Genomic DNA, 16,563 nt, shown 5'->3' on the forward strand with positions numbered 1-16,563 from the left:
AGGTGCGCATGCGCGGGGCGTCGCGTCTCGATGACGTAACGACGCGCCGCCGCCGCACACGAGGGACGCGGAGCTTTGCTAAATACCGGAAAATGGTGAGCTTTTTTTCTTTAACACCACCACACAAACTAACAACAAAAATACCTTTTCGTTCATGGACGCGTCTGTTTCAGGGGAAGGACAAAAAGGCCAAGAAGTTCGCGACCATGAAGCGGATGATCAGCCTCAAAGACAGCAGATTGTAAGATGTTTGGCACCAGCCGACTCGCATTCTGGCCGTTAATATTGCTCACATGACACGATGCGCGACGTTTTACAGGAAGGAGAAGGATCGGGCCAAAACGGTGGTGAAGAAGAAGCACGACCCCTCTGCAATTAATGTGAAGGAAGTGTAAGTTCTGCAGGGTTCTGCGTCACGTGATCCACGCCGAACACGGCCTGAATCTCCTCTCTGTTCTCTCTTTTTAAACGTCATCCCCAGGACCAAGTATCCCTCGTGTCTCTTCTTCCAGTACAACACGCAGCTGGGCCCTCCCTACCACGTTCTGGTGGACACCAACTTCATTAACTTCTCCATCAAGGCCAAGCTCGATGTCCTGCAGTCCATGATGGACTGCTTGTATGCCAAGTGTAAGTTGTGCTGACCTGCGTGTTCGGGAATGGTGTCTAATGGAAGATACTGAGTGGCTGCGTTGTGTTCAGGTATACCGTACATAACGGACTGCGTCATGGCCGAATTAGAGAAACTGGGAATGAAGTACAGAGTGGCGTTGAGGTAAAACAAATAAACACTTTATTGCCATAGAAGCATTTTTAGTGAGTCGTGAAGATTCAAGTTTATTAATACTGTTGTTTTCATTGTACATGGACCACACACTGAATCTAGAAGAGTCTGTCCTACATTAACCATAAAGTAAATAATCTAATCCTTAAATTAAATATAGTAACAAGAATACTGCATGTACAGTACAGGCCAAAAGTTTGCACACCTTCTCATTCAATGTGTTTATTTTCGTGACCATTTACGTTGGTAGATTCTCACTGAAGGCATCAAAACTATGAATGAACACATGTGGAGTTCTGTACTTAACAAAAAAAGGTGAAATAAGTGAAAACATGTTTTATATTCTAGTTTCTTTGCTCTGATTACTGCTTTGCACACTCTTGGCATTCTCTCGATGAGCTTCAAGAGGTCGTCACCTGAAATGCTTCTCCAACAGTCTTGAAGGAGTTCCCAGAGGTGTTTAGCACTTGTTGGTCCAGCTCACCCCAAACCATCTGGATTGGGTTCAGGTCCGGTGACTGTGGAGGCCAGGTCTCCACTTTTTGTTAAGTACATAAGTGAGAATCTACCAACGTAAATGGTCATCAAAATAAAGAAAACACATTGAATGAGAAACTTTTGGCCTCTACTGTACATTCCATCTCATGACCCATAAATAGTATAGAAGTACAGTAAAACTGAAGTAAAGGACAATAACAACTTTTTTTAATATTAAGAAAATAATAATAATCTAAAAAAAAGATTATATATACAATACATCTCTTCGGTGTAAATGAATTGATGAAATAATACAATTTTGTGTTTGTTAGTTGAGATTAGTGCAATAAACTTTTCTTTTTTCTATTTCAGGATAGCCAAGGATTCTCGCTTTGAACGCTTGCCATGCGCACACAAGGGAACGTATGCCGACGACTGTCTAGTCCAGAGAGTGACTCAGGTACCGCAGGTGACCTTTAACCTGCTGTGATTCGGCGCGAGCGTTCATAACGGGGCCATTTCCTCTGTTCCAGCACAAATGTTACATAGTGGCTACAGTGGACAGGGACCTGAAAAGAAGAATCCGGAAGATTCCAGGGGTGCCCATCATGTACATCTCCAATCACAGGTTCGAATTTGTGTGATTATTGGCCTTAAACCAGTGGAATTAATTTACGTTTCCAGTGTTTTCATGGAACCCCAAGCATGAATTGTACACGCCTGTGCAGGATTTCTTGCAATTGCACCAACTTAACCACATAAGCAAGAGCGTCACATCCTGAGGGCACCAAGATTCTTTTAATTAAGTGATCAGGATTATAGGCTAATATGAAGAATCTCACATGCATTGCAAGAAACTTGTCAAAATTAGTATTTATATAGCTTTTTTTAAAGCTATATAGACGTATCCGGAGAGACGAGCAGGACGTTGTGGTCAAACTGCATACAAACCGGAGCATTGTTGACTGCAGTGATTGTAGACAATAAAAAGGCTGTATAGTACAAGACAATAAGATAAACCTTTACTTGTCCCACAAGTGGGAAATTGCATTTGTCATGGCAGAAAGTGGATAGAAACAAAGGTAATAGCAGCAAAAAATAAATGTGTATAATGTATTTAATAGACATTATGGCTTTGAAGTTTGCCTGAAATGTTCATGCAGGAAAGTGGTTACTGTGTTAGAAGTGGTACCTTCACACATACAGTCGATATAAAAGTGTACACACCCTTGTTAAAATGACAGGTTTTTGTGATTTAAAAAAAAAATTCATCAGTTGTGCAATATTTCAGATTTGGCACATGGAAATGACTCACAAACGAGAAACCGAGAATATTGCTGTCGCTTTACTACAAATGTAGTTGACTAACTTGATGCAGGGTCTTAAATTTGAAGGAAGTGGTCTTTTAAAAGGTCTTAAATTTGGCTTCCTTAAACCTGCACCTGATACCCTGTACATGAAAGTGAAGTGATTGTCATTGTGAGACACTGCATCACAGCACACGGTGACACAACAAAATGTGTCCTCTGTATTTAACCTTCACCCTTGGTGAGCAGTGGGCACCATGACAGGCGCCCGGGGAGCAGTGTGAGGGGCGGCTCGGGATTCGAACCGGCAACCTTCCAATTACGGGGCCGCTTCCTTAACCGCTAGGCCACTACTTGCCTATAAAGATTTATACGAGATGAAGAGAATAAGAATAAGTTTACTCATAAGACCTTATTTAGATACGTAATCTCTTCTCTTTCGTATATAGCGCGACCGAACTTCCTGCACTGTTCACTTTATCTTGTCGCTTTTAATGTCATGTGTATCTCGTGTGTATAGTGACAATAAGACATTCATTCATTCCACCCTTCTTCACCACAGATACAACATTGAACGAATGCCGGATGACTACGGCGCACCGAGATTCTGAGGAATGATCATGGACGTTATCTTTCCTTGTATATATATATGTACACACAGCTGCATGTTTTTCTTCATTAAAATTATTGTACCATAAGCCCTTTTTTCTTTGTGTGGTTTTATACGTGGAAACTGTACTGAAAGCATGTGACCACGGAGCTGGACACAGATGGTCCATGGTGAATTTCCAACGTGAAAGCAGCGATCGTTTTAATCTCCCCCACTTACTACCATCGTGTCCCTGAGCAGGACACTTAACCCTGAGTGTCTCCAGGGGGGGACTGTCCCCGTCACTACTGGTTGTAAGTCGCTCTGGATAAGGGCGTCTGGTAAACACTGCTGTGAATGTAAGTGAGCAGCGCGGAGGGTGAGAATCCGCGTGACGTCACCGTCCTCGGCAACCGAAGGTCATCCCCGGATCAGGAGGCCGCGCCCCGCGGACACCGCGCATGCGCGGGCCGCGGTCATGGGCGTGGCCTGACGGCCGTCGGCGGAGAGCACCGTGCGGGCGGCTTCGCCCAGGGCGCCGGCCGGACGGACGGACTGCCGACCGGGGATTACGCGCCGGACCGCACGCCGGTATTCCTCATCTTCTGGCCTTTATTATTATTATTATTTTTTATTTCTATTTCTTATTTCGCGTTTTATTTCTATGATTGTATTCATATTCAGAGCGCTGCGCTGTGGCGGATGTAGCTGCATGTTGTAGCTGATGAAGGATGATACTCCATTTCATTTTATTCGGTTTTTCTTCGTACCTCGACATGCTTTATTATCACCAGATGTCTCGAATAAACGTTGGAGGGCTGAAAAAGAAAAAAAAATTAAACATGTTTTTTAGACTTTAGTTTTTGTATAGAGTGCGTCTTTATTTATATTGCACTGCACAGGCTGTGAGGAATATGGTATTTACACCTGGAATGGCATGATCTGTCTCCGCACGGGACCGTCCAGCCACCCCTGAGCGGGGGACACGGGGCCGAGGATGCTGCGGCCCACTGCCAGCCTGGAGGGGGCGGAGGAGCAGGAGGACGAGGGCGAGGAGGACCTGAGGGACGGCGGCGTGCCCTTCTTCGTCAATCGGGGCGGCTTGCCGATCAACGAGGAGACCTGGGAGAGGATGTGGCGCCACGTGGCCCGCATTCACCCGGACGGGGAGGCTGTGGGGAGGCGGATACGGGGAGCCAGCGACCTACCTAAGGTGTGTGCATCTTCACCCAACAGCAGTTACCTCATCGTGACAGCAGAATTACTGTCACTTCAGCCCAGGGGACGTATATTGGGACACCTCCCCTGCCTGTAAAGGTCCCCTATCATGAAAATGTGATTTTGAATGATTATTGAACATTAATCCTGTCTATGGTTCTGTAGGGGCTAGAAATGGCGACAGGTGTAAAGAGTGTTTGGTCATTCTGCTTCAGAGAGTGGCGGCTCAGATGATCAGAACTGGAATTTGTCCCCTTATGATGTCATAAGGGGAAAGGTTACCTCCCCGTTTCTCATGCTTTTCCCGCCCCTCCCCTAAAACATTATCTCCAGCGACCATCATGGCTTCCAAACGTGTGCAGCATTGCATTTGCTCGCGAGACTCTGAAGCCAAACACCAAACATTGTGGTTGGTGAACGGTGTTGATGACGTCATTTCTGCGAATGCCCGCTCAACTTCTATAGGCCGTATAGGACCATCAATAAAAGGAAAAAATAATTCATAGTAGGGGCCCTTGATTCCTTGCGTGGGCTTCGATGGGGCAATCGGGATTCTGGTCATGTGACCTGTAGCAACCTGTATCTGCGAATGTAGGGGATTGTGCGTCAACGCCAACCTCCGCCCTGCTGTCCCTCTCTGCAGATTCCAACGCCAAGCGTGCCTACATGCCAGCCCGCCACCAGTGTCCCCCAGCGCCTGGAAGCCATACAGAGATACATCAGGGACCTGCAGTATCCTGCCGCCACACTCCCTCCACTTACCAACACCAAACTCGCACGCCGACATCAACGGGTGGTAGTAGCCTAGTGGGTAACACACTCGCCTATGAACCAGAAGACCCGGGTTCGAATCCCACTTACTACCATCGTGTCCCTGAGCAAGACACTTAACCCTGAGTGTCTCCAGGGGAGGACTGTCCCTGTAACTACTGATAAGGGTCAGTCACTCTGGATAAGGGCGTCTGGTAAATACCGTAAATGTAAATTACATTTGTATTCATATACAATTACATTTGTATAAAACATGGAATTACATGAATTACATCGATTAAATGATAAAAAAAACATGAAATGACATGCTACCATTCAGCCATTTACTGTAGAATTAATCACTATATGAATTTAGCCAGGTTTATTACAGAAAACACGCCGCTCACGGTGACCGTATTATATTACCACACGACACAAATGAAATGAAGGATTTTTTGTTCTTCTGATTCTTCATTAACTTCATGAACCAGGTACAATCACACAGGAACGCAGTTCTTCGAAATCAAGAAGAACCGGCCGCTCACAGCGTAAGTCTCCTGTCTTGTGTCTTGCAACATTTCCCGGGTAAATGTCACGCCGACCTACTGGCGTCACTGGAGCCAATGAGAAGCTCCGATCCCGGAGTCGAGAAGGGAAGCAGATAAAGGAAGCATCTCAGGAGGCTCTGGTGACTGGATGACTGTTTCGGCTCATGTGACCGCCACAGTCGGGAAGTGGACGGCGTTCGGTCACACGCCTCCCTCTGGGATTAAACCTGGTCCTGGACTAGAGGGGTCTCGGAACGTCCGACCAGGACCGGGTTTGATCCATGAATGGTTCCCATTGTGCCACCCTCACCCCTACTGACTCAACTTCCTGTTTAGGTTGATGGACATCGCCAAGGAGATGACCCGAGAAGCTCTACCAATCAAATGTCTGGAAGCAGTGATCCTTGGAATGTATCCTTACGTGAACATGCATACTGAGGAGGAGGAGGACGATGATGATGCAGCGTAGATTTCCATAGTGGAGTTCTGTTGTAATTTGCTCCTCTACTTCGGTGGTTTTTCACGGATCTGTGCTAAAGTATTTCAGCGTAATATATTACATTATTTTTTAAACACAATCTCGGTTGCTGAATTTGCAACATTTAAAACGAATTTTTTTCCCAAAAAGAGCCAATTTTTGTCGTCCCTACATTTAATATCAGCAGTGTTAACAGTGCATTATAAGTAAGGGTATTGTTTCTAATACGATTGCATGTCTAAGTGAGAAATATTTTTGCCATTAGTTCTGTACTATTAAAATCTGATGTTCATAAAAAAGGGTACACACCACGCCCACAAACGCTGCAAGCCCCGCCCCCTAACGTCACACACGCACCTTTCTTCTGAATTTACATAAACACCGGTTCCTATTGCAGGAAAATCTTGACTTCTAATTTCTCCGGTTCTCCAACCCTTTATTCAAGAGCCACCTCATGGAAACGATTTCCCTTCAACATTTTCATGAACCAACGGAAGACATTCTGTTAAAAGAGCGTTGCGCCAAGTATCACAATCTCATATGAAACTAATGAAAGAGCATTATAAGCATAATAAAATCACTGGACTTTTGTACTTTTACTCAAGTGGCATTTCAGAGGGAGAACTTAACTTATTCTGGAGTAAAAACATTTATTTACAATGTACGTAAACGTAGTAGCCTACGAACCAGAAGACCCAGGTTCAAACCCCACTTACTACCATCGTGTCCCTGAGCAAGACACTTAACCCTGAGTGTCTCCAGGGGGGACTGTCCCTGTCACTACTGGTTGCAAGGCGCTCTGGATCAGGGGCGTCTGGTACATGCTGTAAATGGAGAGGTTAACGTGCTCTCGGGGTTCTCAGGCTGGATTGACCCTTGACCCGCCCGACCCAGTTACCTCACCAACAGCATGCCGTCTGTGGAGCGCTTCCCGCTCAGCTTCAAGACGCAGTTCTCAGGGAGCCACTTCAGCCACATCGTGCTGGCCGTCCACTGCGGCGGCCGCTTCGGCGCGCTGGGCATCAGCCGGCGCCGGGACCTGATGTTCAAGCCGCTGGAGTTCCGCACGCTGGCCGACCTGCTGCAGGAGTACCAGGGGGCGTACCGCGCCTACTGGCACACCCTGCGCAAGGTGAAGATCGGCCAGTACGTGTCGCACGACCCCCACAGCGTGGAGCAGATCGAGTGGAAGCACTCGGTGCTGGACGTGGACAAGCTGTCCAGGGACGAGCTGAGGAAGGAGCTGGACAGACACACACGAGACATGAGGCTGAAGGTGAGGAGGAGTCGATTCTATTCAGAGCGCACTGCACCGGATCAGGTGAAACGAAGCAGCGGTGTTTCCCGACTAGTGGGCGGGGCCATGCCAATTTCTCCATGCTGATCAGCGGGAATTTAATCTGAAACGACGTTGCATTTTTAATGCTGTAAAGTGACGAATTTAACACCGATTATTATTTTGGCTTGGAAAGAAAAAATCTTGTTCTTCCACTTCTTTTTATTCTCCGGTCATTTTTTGCCATGCATCTCCTCCTCCAGTTTTCACCCTACATCCTCCAAACTTCACACATGTATCCAGCCTATGGCCGTGGGGCGTGCTTGTGCTTTTCTAAGGGATACGTGTTTCCGCCCACCTGCCACACCCAGTTTTCTGAGCCTTTTTTTTCCATTGACTTAACATGGGACCACTTTTTGACAGGCTCTCACAACCACAATGTTCACCCTAGACACTCGAAACTCAACATCCAGCATCTCCATGACCCCCTCTTTCCGTTGAACCCCCTTTTTCCCCAGTGGCCATGCCCACACTCCTCCTATTCAGCCCCCAATTTTTTTTTTCCCCCATTGACATTACATGGGAACTTTAACCCATTCTCACATCCACACACTTCAACATATTGACATGAAACTTGGTAAACACCTTCATCGGAGTCCCGCCTAATTTTCTAGACCACGCCCCTTACACAAAAACCACGACCCGAGAAACCAAAAATGGCCAAATTCTCTTTGCTGGTCAAGAAACATCCCCCATGAGAAGCCACACCCCTAGCAAACCACACCCCAAAAGTGACCACGCCCCCAGCAATTCACAAATAGCCAAAAAAATAGCCTCTCTTTGTCTTTTTCTCTTTTAACCTTTTCACGGCTTTCCAAGCCAAAATCGAAGTTTGTTCACAAACTTCCCTTGTCTAGTTATTATTAAAATTCTTCTTTTTTTTTTTTTTTTTTTTGCAAGATTGGGAAGCCCGCCCCTCCTTCACCCACCAAAGACAGGAAGAAAGATACGGGTTCGCCACTTCGTAACTCCGGCAGCCCCCTGCGCAGGAATGGCCGCAGCGAGAGACGGTACCACGCCTTTATTAATGATGATTCGGAATTAAGAACTGCACGTACTGGGGTTCAGTGTTTAAATACTTCTAAACTCCACGAACGATGCACATGGATCGTGAATAATCCAGTCAGCGTGAAGAAATATAATTTACCAGGCGCCCTTATCCAGAGCGACTTACAACCAGTAGTTACAGGGACAGTCCCCCCCAGAGACACTCCGGGTTAAGTGTCTTGCTCAGGGACAAGATGGTAGAAAGTGGGGTTTGAACCTGGTTCATAGGCGAGTGTGTTATCTGCTAGGCTACATTTACATTTACATTTACAGCATTTATCAGACGCCCTTATCCAGAGCGACTTACAATCAGTATTTACAGGGACAGTCTCTCTGGAGTAACTTAGGGTTAAGTGTCTTGCTCAGGGACACAATGGTAGTAAGTGGGATTTGAACCCAGGTCTTCTGGTTCATAGGCGAGTGTGTTACCCACTAGGCTACTACCACCCATTACATTTACAGCGTTTACCAGACGCCCTTATCCAGAGCGACTTACAGTCAGTAACTACAGGGACAGTCCCCCCCTGTAGTGTCTTGCTCAGGGACATGATGGTAGTAAATGGGGTTTGAACCTGGGTCTTCTGGTTGAAGCGTGTTACCCCACACTGGTATTATGGGATGTTATTTATAGAGATGCTTTTGCTTGTCGTTGCAGGCCATCGGGCGAAAAGAAGGTTCTTGAGCCCAAGCCTCCAGCTGACGTGAACGGGTACCAGATCCGAGTGTGAGGCGGAGAAGACCACGTTCCTCCAGACCAGCACTTCTTTCATCGTTTAGTGGCCACCGCACAGCTCTCGGCGCCACTCCACGTGTGGACGCTTGCTGGGCGGTTCGCGTAGCGCGCATCCAGTGCCTTCTCTGAACCTCACACTTCTGCTCTCCATCACGAGGCCCCCAAGGGTTCGTCTGTGCCAATGGGACACGTCGACGTGACCTCGCCACTCTCGGGGTACCTACCACTGCCCACGTTCGAACGAGTGGTGTCCGGATCACGATTTTTATACGTTTTATTAGAAAAGGTGCTACTGGGAACAAATCCACTCATTTTACACACTTACGGCAGCACTTGAGGAAACTATATAACACGGAGGGGGGTAATTAATATATATACACACACACACACACACACCGAACGTATTATTTCATGAAATTATGTTGTCGCTACACAACTTTTATCCAAAGACCTTTTACTTTGCAGACCAGAAAAAAGCCAACTGGTGCTGATATGAATTCAGACGATGGCCACATACCTGCTGATGCCAGTTTGGAAATGGCATCATGGCAGAACTGAAGGACATTACTTTTTATATGCTTTTTATTTCTACACGATGAAGATTGTGGGTGGAGTTAAACTGTACTGGTAGTTTCCCTTTGTGGGAAAACAAAAACAATTGTCAGAAATTTTTCTTGTGCTTTTTTTTGTGACTTCATACTGAAGTAAACGATGACCCTGTTTTTAAATGGCTGCGTCAAATGCATTATTAAAAAATATCGCTATATCGAACCAGACGACCACAGTCGCAGGTTCAGACCTGAGCAGGACACTTAACAGGTGAAGGGATTCAAACTGAGCACCTTGGAGGCTTGAGGCCACATTGCATACAGCCACGCCTACGTGTGACTTTTTTTACATGTCATAAAATGACTAGATATATTAATATTTTCCATTAAACTTCTGTATAATATACTGTGCTTTCAAACACCACAAGGGGCGATATAGAATCCAATCAGCATGAAAGGGAAGTGAAGTGATGGTGAAACACTGCAGCACAGCACACAGTGACACGGTGAAACGTGTCCTCTGTATTTAACCATCACCCTCAGTGACAGTCGGCACCATGACAGGCAGTGTGTGGGGATGGGACCTGCAACCTTCTGATTACGGGGCCCCTTCCTTAACCACTAGGCCACCACTGCCCCAAGATTTTGGTAGCAATTTTGAATGGATTGTCGGGAACAGTCAGTCAATGCGGGTTTATGAACTGCAGCAGAGCATTCTGTTCTCCTCCTGCAGCATTCTGGGAACTCCATTAACTCAAATGGAATCCTCTTTACAGCGGATGCTGCATCTGACTGGACGTCAGTTGGCGAACTAATGGGATTGTGCCATGCTGACATGTGAAAGATGAAGAAGCTGCAACTTTCCAGAAGCATTTTCGAAGGGCATTAACTCAACCCAGACAGCTGTTCTCAGAACATGTTTTTTATTTTCCAATATGAAAATATTATGCAAAAAAAAATACTACCTTGGCATTCAGTGAGAGAAAAGAACACCGGCCTACTTCCTAAAGCCCACTGACCCAGGTCTCCCATCTTCTAGTACGTGCAGAGCCACTGGGGAATGGCAGGCAAAAACAAAAAAATCGACTTTACTTTACTTTACTTTATTTAGCAGACGCTTTTATCCAAAGCGACTTACAAGAGGAAGACACCAGTAATTCTCGTTCGATTTCTATAGAATATTGAGTTTACAAACTAAGAGCCCTGATAAGGCTTAGACTTGTCAATGAAGAGTATGCTCAGAGATTGTTAGGTGCTAGACGAAGAAAAATTATAATGTATTTATTCATTTTTGTATTGTTTGTGCAATGTGTACGCATGTGTGTGTAAGTGTTAGATTTGTCTGTAATATTTTTGGAATAAGAGGGTTTTCACCTTCTTCTTAAAAGTGGTGATAGTCTCGGCTAGTCGTGTGGAGGAGGGCAGGTTGTTCCACCAGCCAGGGACAACAACGGAGAACCGAGATGATTGGAATTGGAGACCCCGTGAAGAAGGAATTTTTAGTCTCCTTTCGTTTGCCGATCTGAGAGAGCGTGCAGGGGTGTAGCTAGGTAGTAGTGTGTTGATGTAGGAGGGGGCAGTTCCATTTACTGCCCTGTAGGCAGCATCAAGGATTTGAACTCAATGTGAGCAGCTACCGGGAGCCAGTGGAGGGAGGTAAGAATGAATAAATAAATACGCACTTATGTCCACGATTCATCACTACTCCAGCCATGCGTTTACTTCTAATGCACTTGATGTGAATTTTCAGAGTGGATCCGAGGCAGGCTTCCACGTTGTGAAGTCAGAATTTCCACCCTCTTCATCTGATTCAGGATCACCCATCAGCGGTGTCTCCTCGTGGTAACATTTACATTTACAGCATTTACCAGACGCCCTTATCCAGAGCGACTTACAGTCAGTAGTTACAGGGACAGTCCCCCCCTGGAGACACTTGCTCAGGGACACGATGGTAGTAAGTGGGGTTTGAACCTGGGTCTTCTGGTTCATAGGCAAGTGTGTTACCCACTAGGCTACCACCACCCTACTGCACACAGTAACAGACTGTGTGCAGGAGTAGGAACTGACTCTGGATCAGCCTCTTTTACTTCTACATGGATCCTCTGCAGGTCGGCTGTTGTGTGTATTAGCATTATGCGGTCAAAGAAATGCACTTCACCAAAATGTGGCTTTCAATGGGGGAAATTTTTAATATATATATATATTAATATACACACACACACACACACACACACACACCCCTATATATTTTATATATATTACACACCCACACGCCTACACACTCTCAAGGCCAAAACCAACATTATCAGTACCATCCAACAGAGCAGCATTATAACAATAGAAAAATGACTTGAATAAATCAAAATGAAGTAAATAAACCAGCCCTGTGCCCATCATCCATCAAGCACAATGATAAGCGTGGCAAGATTTAGAGAGTGCTAAAAAAACATGCATGTTGAAAAAGATTTGAAATAAACATGAAATAATATCAGGTTTTATACCTTCAGTCACTCTGATCATTCAAACTGCACTCGTCCTCCTTTTGTGTCCATTCGTCACATCCTGTGCCCGACCAAGAGGATGTACCCATGAACGTGGGCGGCTGGCGTCCAGTCGGAACTTGGCCAGTAGGCTGAGGTGGTCGGAGGGGAAGACGGCGTTGGGCAGGCCTCCCACAGACCAAAGATTCCTCTCCGACAACAGGGCCAGCCGGCCAATCAGAGTCAAGCCCCCTGTGGAACCAAAAGAGAACAGTGTGGCTCACAGAGCATTTATCCAGAGCGCCTTATAATCAGTAGTTACAGGGACAGTCCCCCCCCCCCGGAGACACTCAGGGTTAAGTGTCTTGCTCAGGGACATGATGGTAGTAAGTGGGGTTCGAACCTGGGTCTTTGTGGTCTTCATAGGTGAGTGTCTTACACACTAAACTCAGAGCAAATAGAGCTGGGCAATTAATCTCATTTTAAGTTAGATTACGGTTTCGGTTCCACGACTACAAAAATTACAACTGCGAAAATGTAAAATGTTACAAAAAATTTCAATGAAGACTTGATGTTATTTTAAATAATCATGATTATTTATTATATTAGTAATGGGGCCATATTTTACCAGGATTATATGAGAAATTGTGTTGATAACGTGCACCAGAGATCAAAGGTATAAAACCAGATCACCTCCCTCAACCATCATATCATGCATCGGTACATTAGAAAACAGGCAGTTCGTCCAGCACGATGAAGGGACTGACCGGCGTGACCCCGGGCGCCCCTGCCGCCCGCAGAGTAGAAGATGTAGTCCACCGTGGCCCCGACTTCAGAATGCAGCGTGGTCACCCCAGACTGGTCTGAGCCCACAACGTGGTGACTGTAGGCCGATTGCAGATTCAGGCCGTGGCTGATCGTCTTCGTGAAGCTGTGGCGAGAGAAACGGGCCATTTTGTTGGGCCATTTTACGGTCATTTTGTTGGATGTGATAAGTGTGATTTGAAGTCACATGAACATACCTTGAAGATTGTGGTTTCGTTTCCAAATCTATAAAAAGGAAATAATGGTAAATGTATGCGATACGTTTTAAGATAAGATAAGATAAATCTTATTAGTCCCTCAAGTGGGAAATTTGCATTGTCACGGCAGAAAGTGGATAGAACAAAGGTAGATCAGCGAAAAACAAAAAAACAATAGAACAGAATATAAAACTATACAACAAAGTATAAAATGTACACTATACATTCTAGAAACAATTTTAAATAGGTATATGTATTTACACATGTACGATTATATGTACAGAGTGGATACATGAATATGTGTGTGTGTGTGTGTGAACACTGTGGATATATATACACACACACACACACACACACACACACACAAGTACACAATAGAGTGACAGTCATTGACAAAAACAATAGTAATACACCAGAAAAATTGCATATTACCCCCAGTAATAATAATCCAAAAATTGCACAGAAAAATTGCCCTCAAGTATTACTGCAATTTTGAATTATTAAATGAATGCATGTTACCCGGCGCGTTGTCGGTCACGCCCACTATCAGCTCCAGGTCGCAGGGTCGCTCGCAGGCGGCCTGGCAGTAGCGCAGCTGCCGGAGGAAGTCATGGCTGTACCGGAGTCTCTCTGCATGGGAAATAAAGCTCAGTGGATCTTTTCCTTAAACACTGCAGCACAGCACACGGTGAACAGTGAAATGTGTCTTCAAACCGGCAACCTTCAAATCAATCAATTTTATTTCTAAAGCACTTTAAAAACAACACAGTCGACCCAATTGCTGTTCAGATTAACAGTTAAAAATAAATAAACAAATAAATAAATAATAGTAAACCCAACATCTCAAATTTAGGTAAAAGGAAAAAAAGATTTCATGAGAATGCTTAAAAGCAGGAAGTGATTCTGCCTGCCTAATGTGCAATGGCAGTGCATTCCGTAGTCTCGGGCCTGCGGAGGCAAAGGCGCGGTCACCGCTCAGTGAATGATCAGCTGACCCAAGGGCACGTGAAGGAGCGTAGAGCTGGATCAAACCAAATAGATACCGAGGAGCAAGGCCATTCAGACATTTAAATAAAATTTTTAACATAAATCCTGTAACGGATTGGGAGTTGGTGCAACGAAGCCAAGACTGGGGTGACGTGCTGCATTTTGGACCAGTTCAGGACGATCTAGAGATCTATGATTAACCGCAGCATTCAGCACATTGCAGTAGTCTAAACGAGACGTAATAAAAGCACGTATTAAAATTTCAAAGTGGAAACGGGAGCAGAGTTGTTTTTGATAGCCGTCTCAGTTGGAAGAAGCTAGTGTTTAGTACTGAGCTGATCTCAGTCCAACATAACTCCCAAATTTGCTAAGTATGGGTCATTCGGTGCGAACATCACTACCTCCTGTCTTTTTCTTCATTTTTACTGAATACCCGTGTTCTTGTTTCAATGGGACATTCATTTGACTATCGTCAGGATAAAAATGAAAAACGTTATGTCTGCCTTCTGTTTACGGGGCCGCTTCCTTGACCGTTAGGCCACCACCGCCCTGGAATGGACGTCGAGTATTATTCAGTCTATAAGGTAACAGTGATATAATATTCAGATAACCTTGTTTTAATTGTGAAATGGGTTTGAATAAAAGAAAATGTTTTTGTCTGTTCTACTTATTACTTGTTCTATATTGACTGGGTTAAATAGAAAAAAAAGACTAAAATACAATTTGAATCGACTTAAAATAGAATAAAATATTAATGGGTGATTGTGACAAAAATAAGACTAAAATGCTCAGACTTTTAGTACACTGAAACATGACTAGAATAAAACAAGTCTGGACGTGACCACGATTAATAAAGATGACCAAAAAACGTTGGCCTGGCGGTTAAGGAAGCGGCCCCGTAATCAGAATGTTGCGGGTTCAAATCCCGATTTGTATGATTGTATGAAAATATATTGAATTTATTTTCTAGTATATTTAAAATTATACCGACTCCACACACTGGTGTGTCCACAGACAGGAAACGTACCTGATGTCTGCAACTGTGGCACGATGTCCCGACTGAACTGGCACGTGTGACTGAGGCCAAGGCTGCCGGGCCACAGGGGGGCGAACAGCCTCCTGGGGTGGGTTTGGTAAGACAGGTCCTCCAGGCCTGAAATCTGACCGGTAGAGGTTCATCAATGCGGCGGCTACTGCAGCCATGCAGCAGATGGAGGGGACGCTCACCATCCACGCAGGAAGTCCATGGTAGAGGAGCTGGCCAGTGGTGATGAACTGGTACAGTGACATGTTGGGGACGGAATTGAGGTCACCACAGAGGATCACCTCGCACTCTTCCCCGCCGGCTCTGCACCGCGCCACCGTTCTGTCCACTTCCGCCAGCACCAGCGCCAGCTGGGCCAGCTTCACGTCACCCCGCCGGGGGTTGAAGAGGAGATGGGTGTTGGCCACGCAGATCGGGGCGGCAGCTTCCTCACCCCCTCGCCGAGGTACGCTGGGCCGCAGGAGGAGGACAATGGCCACGTTGTCTCGGTTAAGCAGCTCGCAGTCCACCCGGCGAAGCTCTAGCAGGCTGACGGACAGCTGGGAGAAACGGTCGCCACGGTAACACACCAAACAGCCGTCTGTCTTCATACCTGTTCGGCACTTGTAGATGCAGGTGTAGCCTAGAAATAAAAGTGTAGTTCTGTCTTTATTTATCTTCTACGGTCCACCTTGTGCCGTAACTAATAACGGATTATTATCTCATCTACTGTAAGCGGAAACGCTTTTTCGGTGGAATAAAAGGAATCGCCACTAGATACCACTACCAGGTATCTGTGCAAGTGTACATGAGTTGCCAGGTTTATCGCTGAAGGTAAAAGGAAGACGCTCATCTAGACTCTTCTCCGTCTTGGCCCCTCTGTGGTGGAATGAACTTCCACTGAGCACCTTCCTCTTTAGAGAATATTTAGATGAACTTGTAACCTTCTTCTTGTCTGACTTCTGTATAGAAACTAGAACAGAGTGAATAAAAAGATTGTATTCATCGTTGGGGGTCCTGGTGAACCTGAACTGACCACTTCATCCATGGTGACATGGAAGCACATTGTAAGTCGCTCTGGATACGGCCGTCTGCCAAATGCGGTAAAATGTAAATGTACCAGATGACAGGCCGACACAGAATCATATTGATAAAGCACCTTGTTGATCATTAATCAATTAATATTGCATTAACAGTTTAACATCAGTTTTAAACCTGGCAGGGTAGATACCACG

The 16,563-nt window shown here is 45.5% G+C and overlaps 3 protein-coding genes across 9 annotated transcripts in view; 2 read left to right on the forward strand and 1 right to left on the reverse strand.

The window, feature by feature from the left end:
- The first annotated feature begins 9 nt into the window (after window positions 1–9).
- Window positions 10–3,266, forward strand: fcf1 (FCF1 rRNA-processing protein). The gene is made up of 8 exons (XM_028991431.1): window positions 10–95; window positions 174–241; window positions 320–391; window positions 482–630; window positions 703–775; window positions 1,634–1,721; window positions 1,795–1,889; window positions 3,131–3,266. Exons 1-8 carry the CDS (start codon window positions 93–95, stop codon window positions 3,177–3,179), a joined length of 597 nt encoding a protein of 198 aa, XP_028847264.1. The 5' UTR covers window positions 10–92; the 3' UTR covers window positions 3,180–3,266.
- Window positions 3,267–3,630: 364 nt separating this feature from the next.
- On the forward strand, window positions 3,631–9,995 carry vash1 (vasohibin 1). Of its 2 annotated transcripts, none has more exons than XM_028981041.1 (8): window positions 3,631–3,748; window positions 4,124–4,370; window positions 5,019–5,107; window positions 5,617–5,673; window positions 6,010–6,084; window positions 7,046–7,427; window positions 8,388–8,497; window positions 9,190–9,995. In XM_028981041.1, exons 2-8 carry the CDS (start codon window positions 4,155–4,157, stop codon window positions 9,260–9,262), a joined length of 1,002 nt encoding a protein of 333 aa, XP_028836874.1. In that variant the 5' UTR covers window positions 3,631–3,748; window positions 4,124–4,154; the 3' UTR covers window positions 9,263–9,995. The 2 variants fall into 2 exon arrangements, with proteins under 2 accessions (XP_028836874.1, XP_028836865.1); XM_028981032.1 differs by having other exon boundaries at window positions 3,646–3,748; window positions 4,060–4,370.
- Window positions 9,996–11,980: 1,985 nt separating this feature from the next.
- The window catches only part of angel1 (angel homolog 1 (Drosophila)), a 35,501-nt gene continuing 30,918 nt past the window's right edge, over window positions 11,981–16,563 (reverse strand). For all 6 annotated transcript variants that reach the window (XM_028988949.1, XM_028988976.1, XM_028988985.1 and 3 more), the window contains 6 exons: window positions 15,532–15,971; window positions 15,332–15,464; window positions 13,837–13,947; window positions 13,318–13,345; window positions 13,063–13,226; window positions 11,981–12,547 (listed from right to left, as the gene is read on the reverse strand). In XM_028988949.1, the coding sequence (XP_028844782.1) occupies window positions 12,336–12,547; window positions 13,063–13,226; window positions 13,318–13,345; window positions 13,837–13,947; window positions 15,332–15,464; window positions 15,532–15,971 (1,088 nt within the window). In that variant the 3' untranslated portion in view covers window positions 11,981–12,335. The remainder of the gene's footprint in view (window positions 12,548–13,062; window positions 13,227–13,317; window positions 13,346–13,836; window positions 13,948–15,331; window positions 15,465–15,531; window positions 15,972–16,563) is intronic.

The sequence above is a fragment of the Denticeps clupeoides genome, chromosome 1 (genome assembly GCF_900700375.1).
Source record: "Denticeps clupeoides chromosome 1, fDenClu1.1, whole genome shotgun sequence".
NCBI classification, from domain to species: domain Eukaryota; kingdom Metazoa; phylum Chordata; class Actinopteri; order Clupeiformes; family Denticipitidae; genus Denticeps; species Denticeps clupeoides.

Bases quoted from the DNA above. Each gene is read 5' to 3' on its own strand.
- fcf1 (XM_028991431.1), top strand. The intron at 631-702 runs GTAAGTTGTGCT...CGTTGTGTTCAG, and splicing joins GGACTGCTTGTATGCCAAGT to GTATACCGTACATAACGGAC. The intron at 1,722-1,794 runs GTACCGCAGGTG...CCTCTGTTCCAG, and splicing joins TAGTCCAGAGAGTGACTCAG to CACAAATGTTACATAGTGGC.
- vash1 (XM_028981041.1), top strand. From the start codon at position 4,155: ATGCTGCGGCCCACTGCCAGCCTGGAGGGGGCGGAGGAGCAGGAGGAC. The intron at 5,674-6,009 runs GTAAGTCTCCTG...CTTCCTGTTTAG, and splicing joins AAGAACCGGCCGCTCACAGC to GTTGATGGACATCGCCAAGG. The intron at 8,498-9,189 runs GTACCACGCCTT...TTGTCGTTGCAG, and splicing joins AATGGCCGCAGCGAGAGACG to GCCATCGGGCGAAAAGAAGG.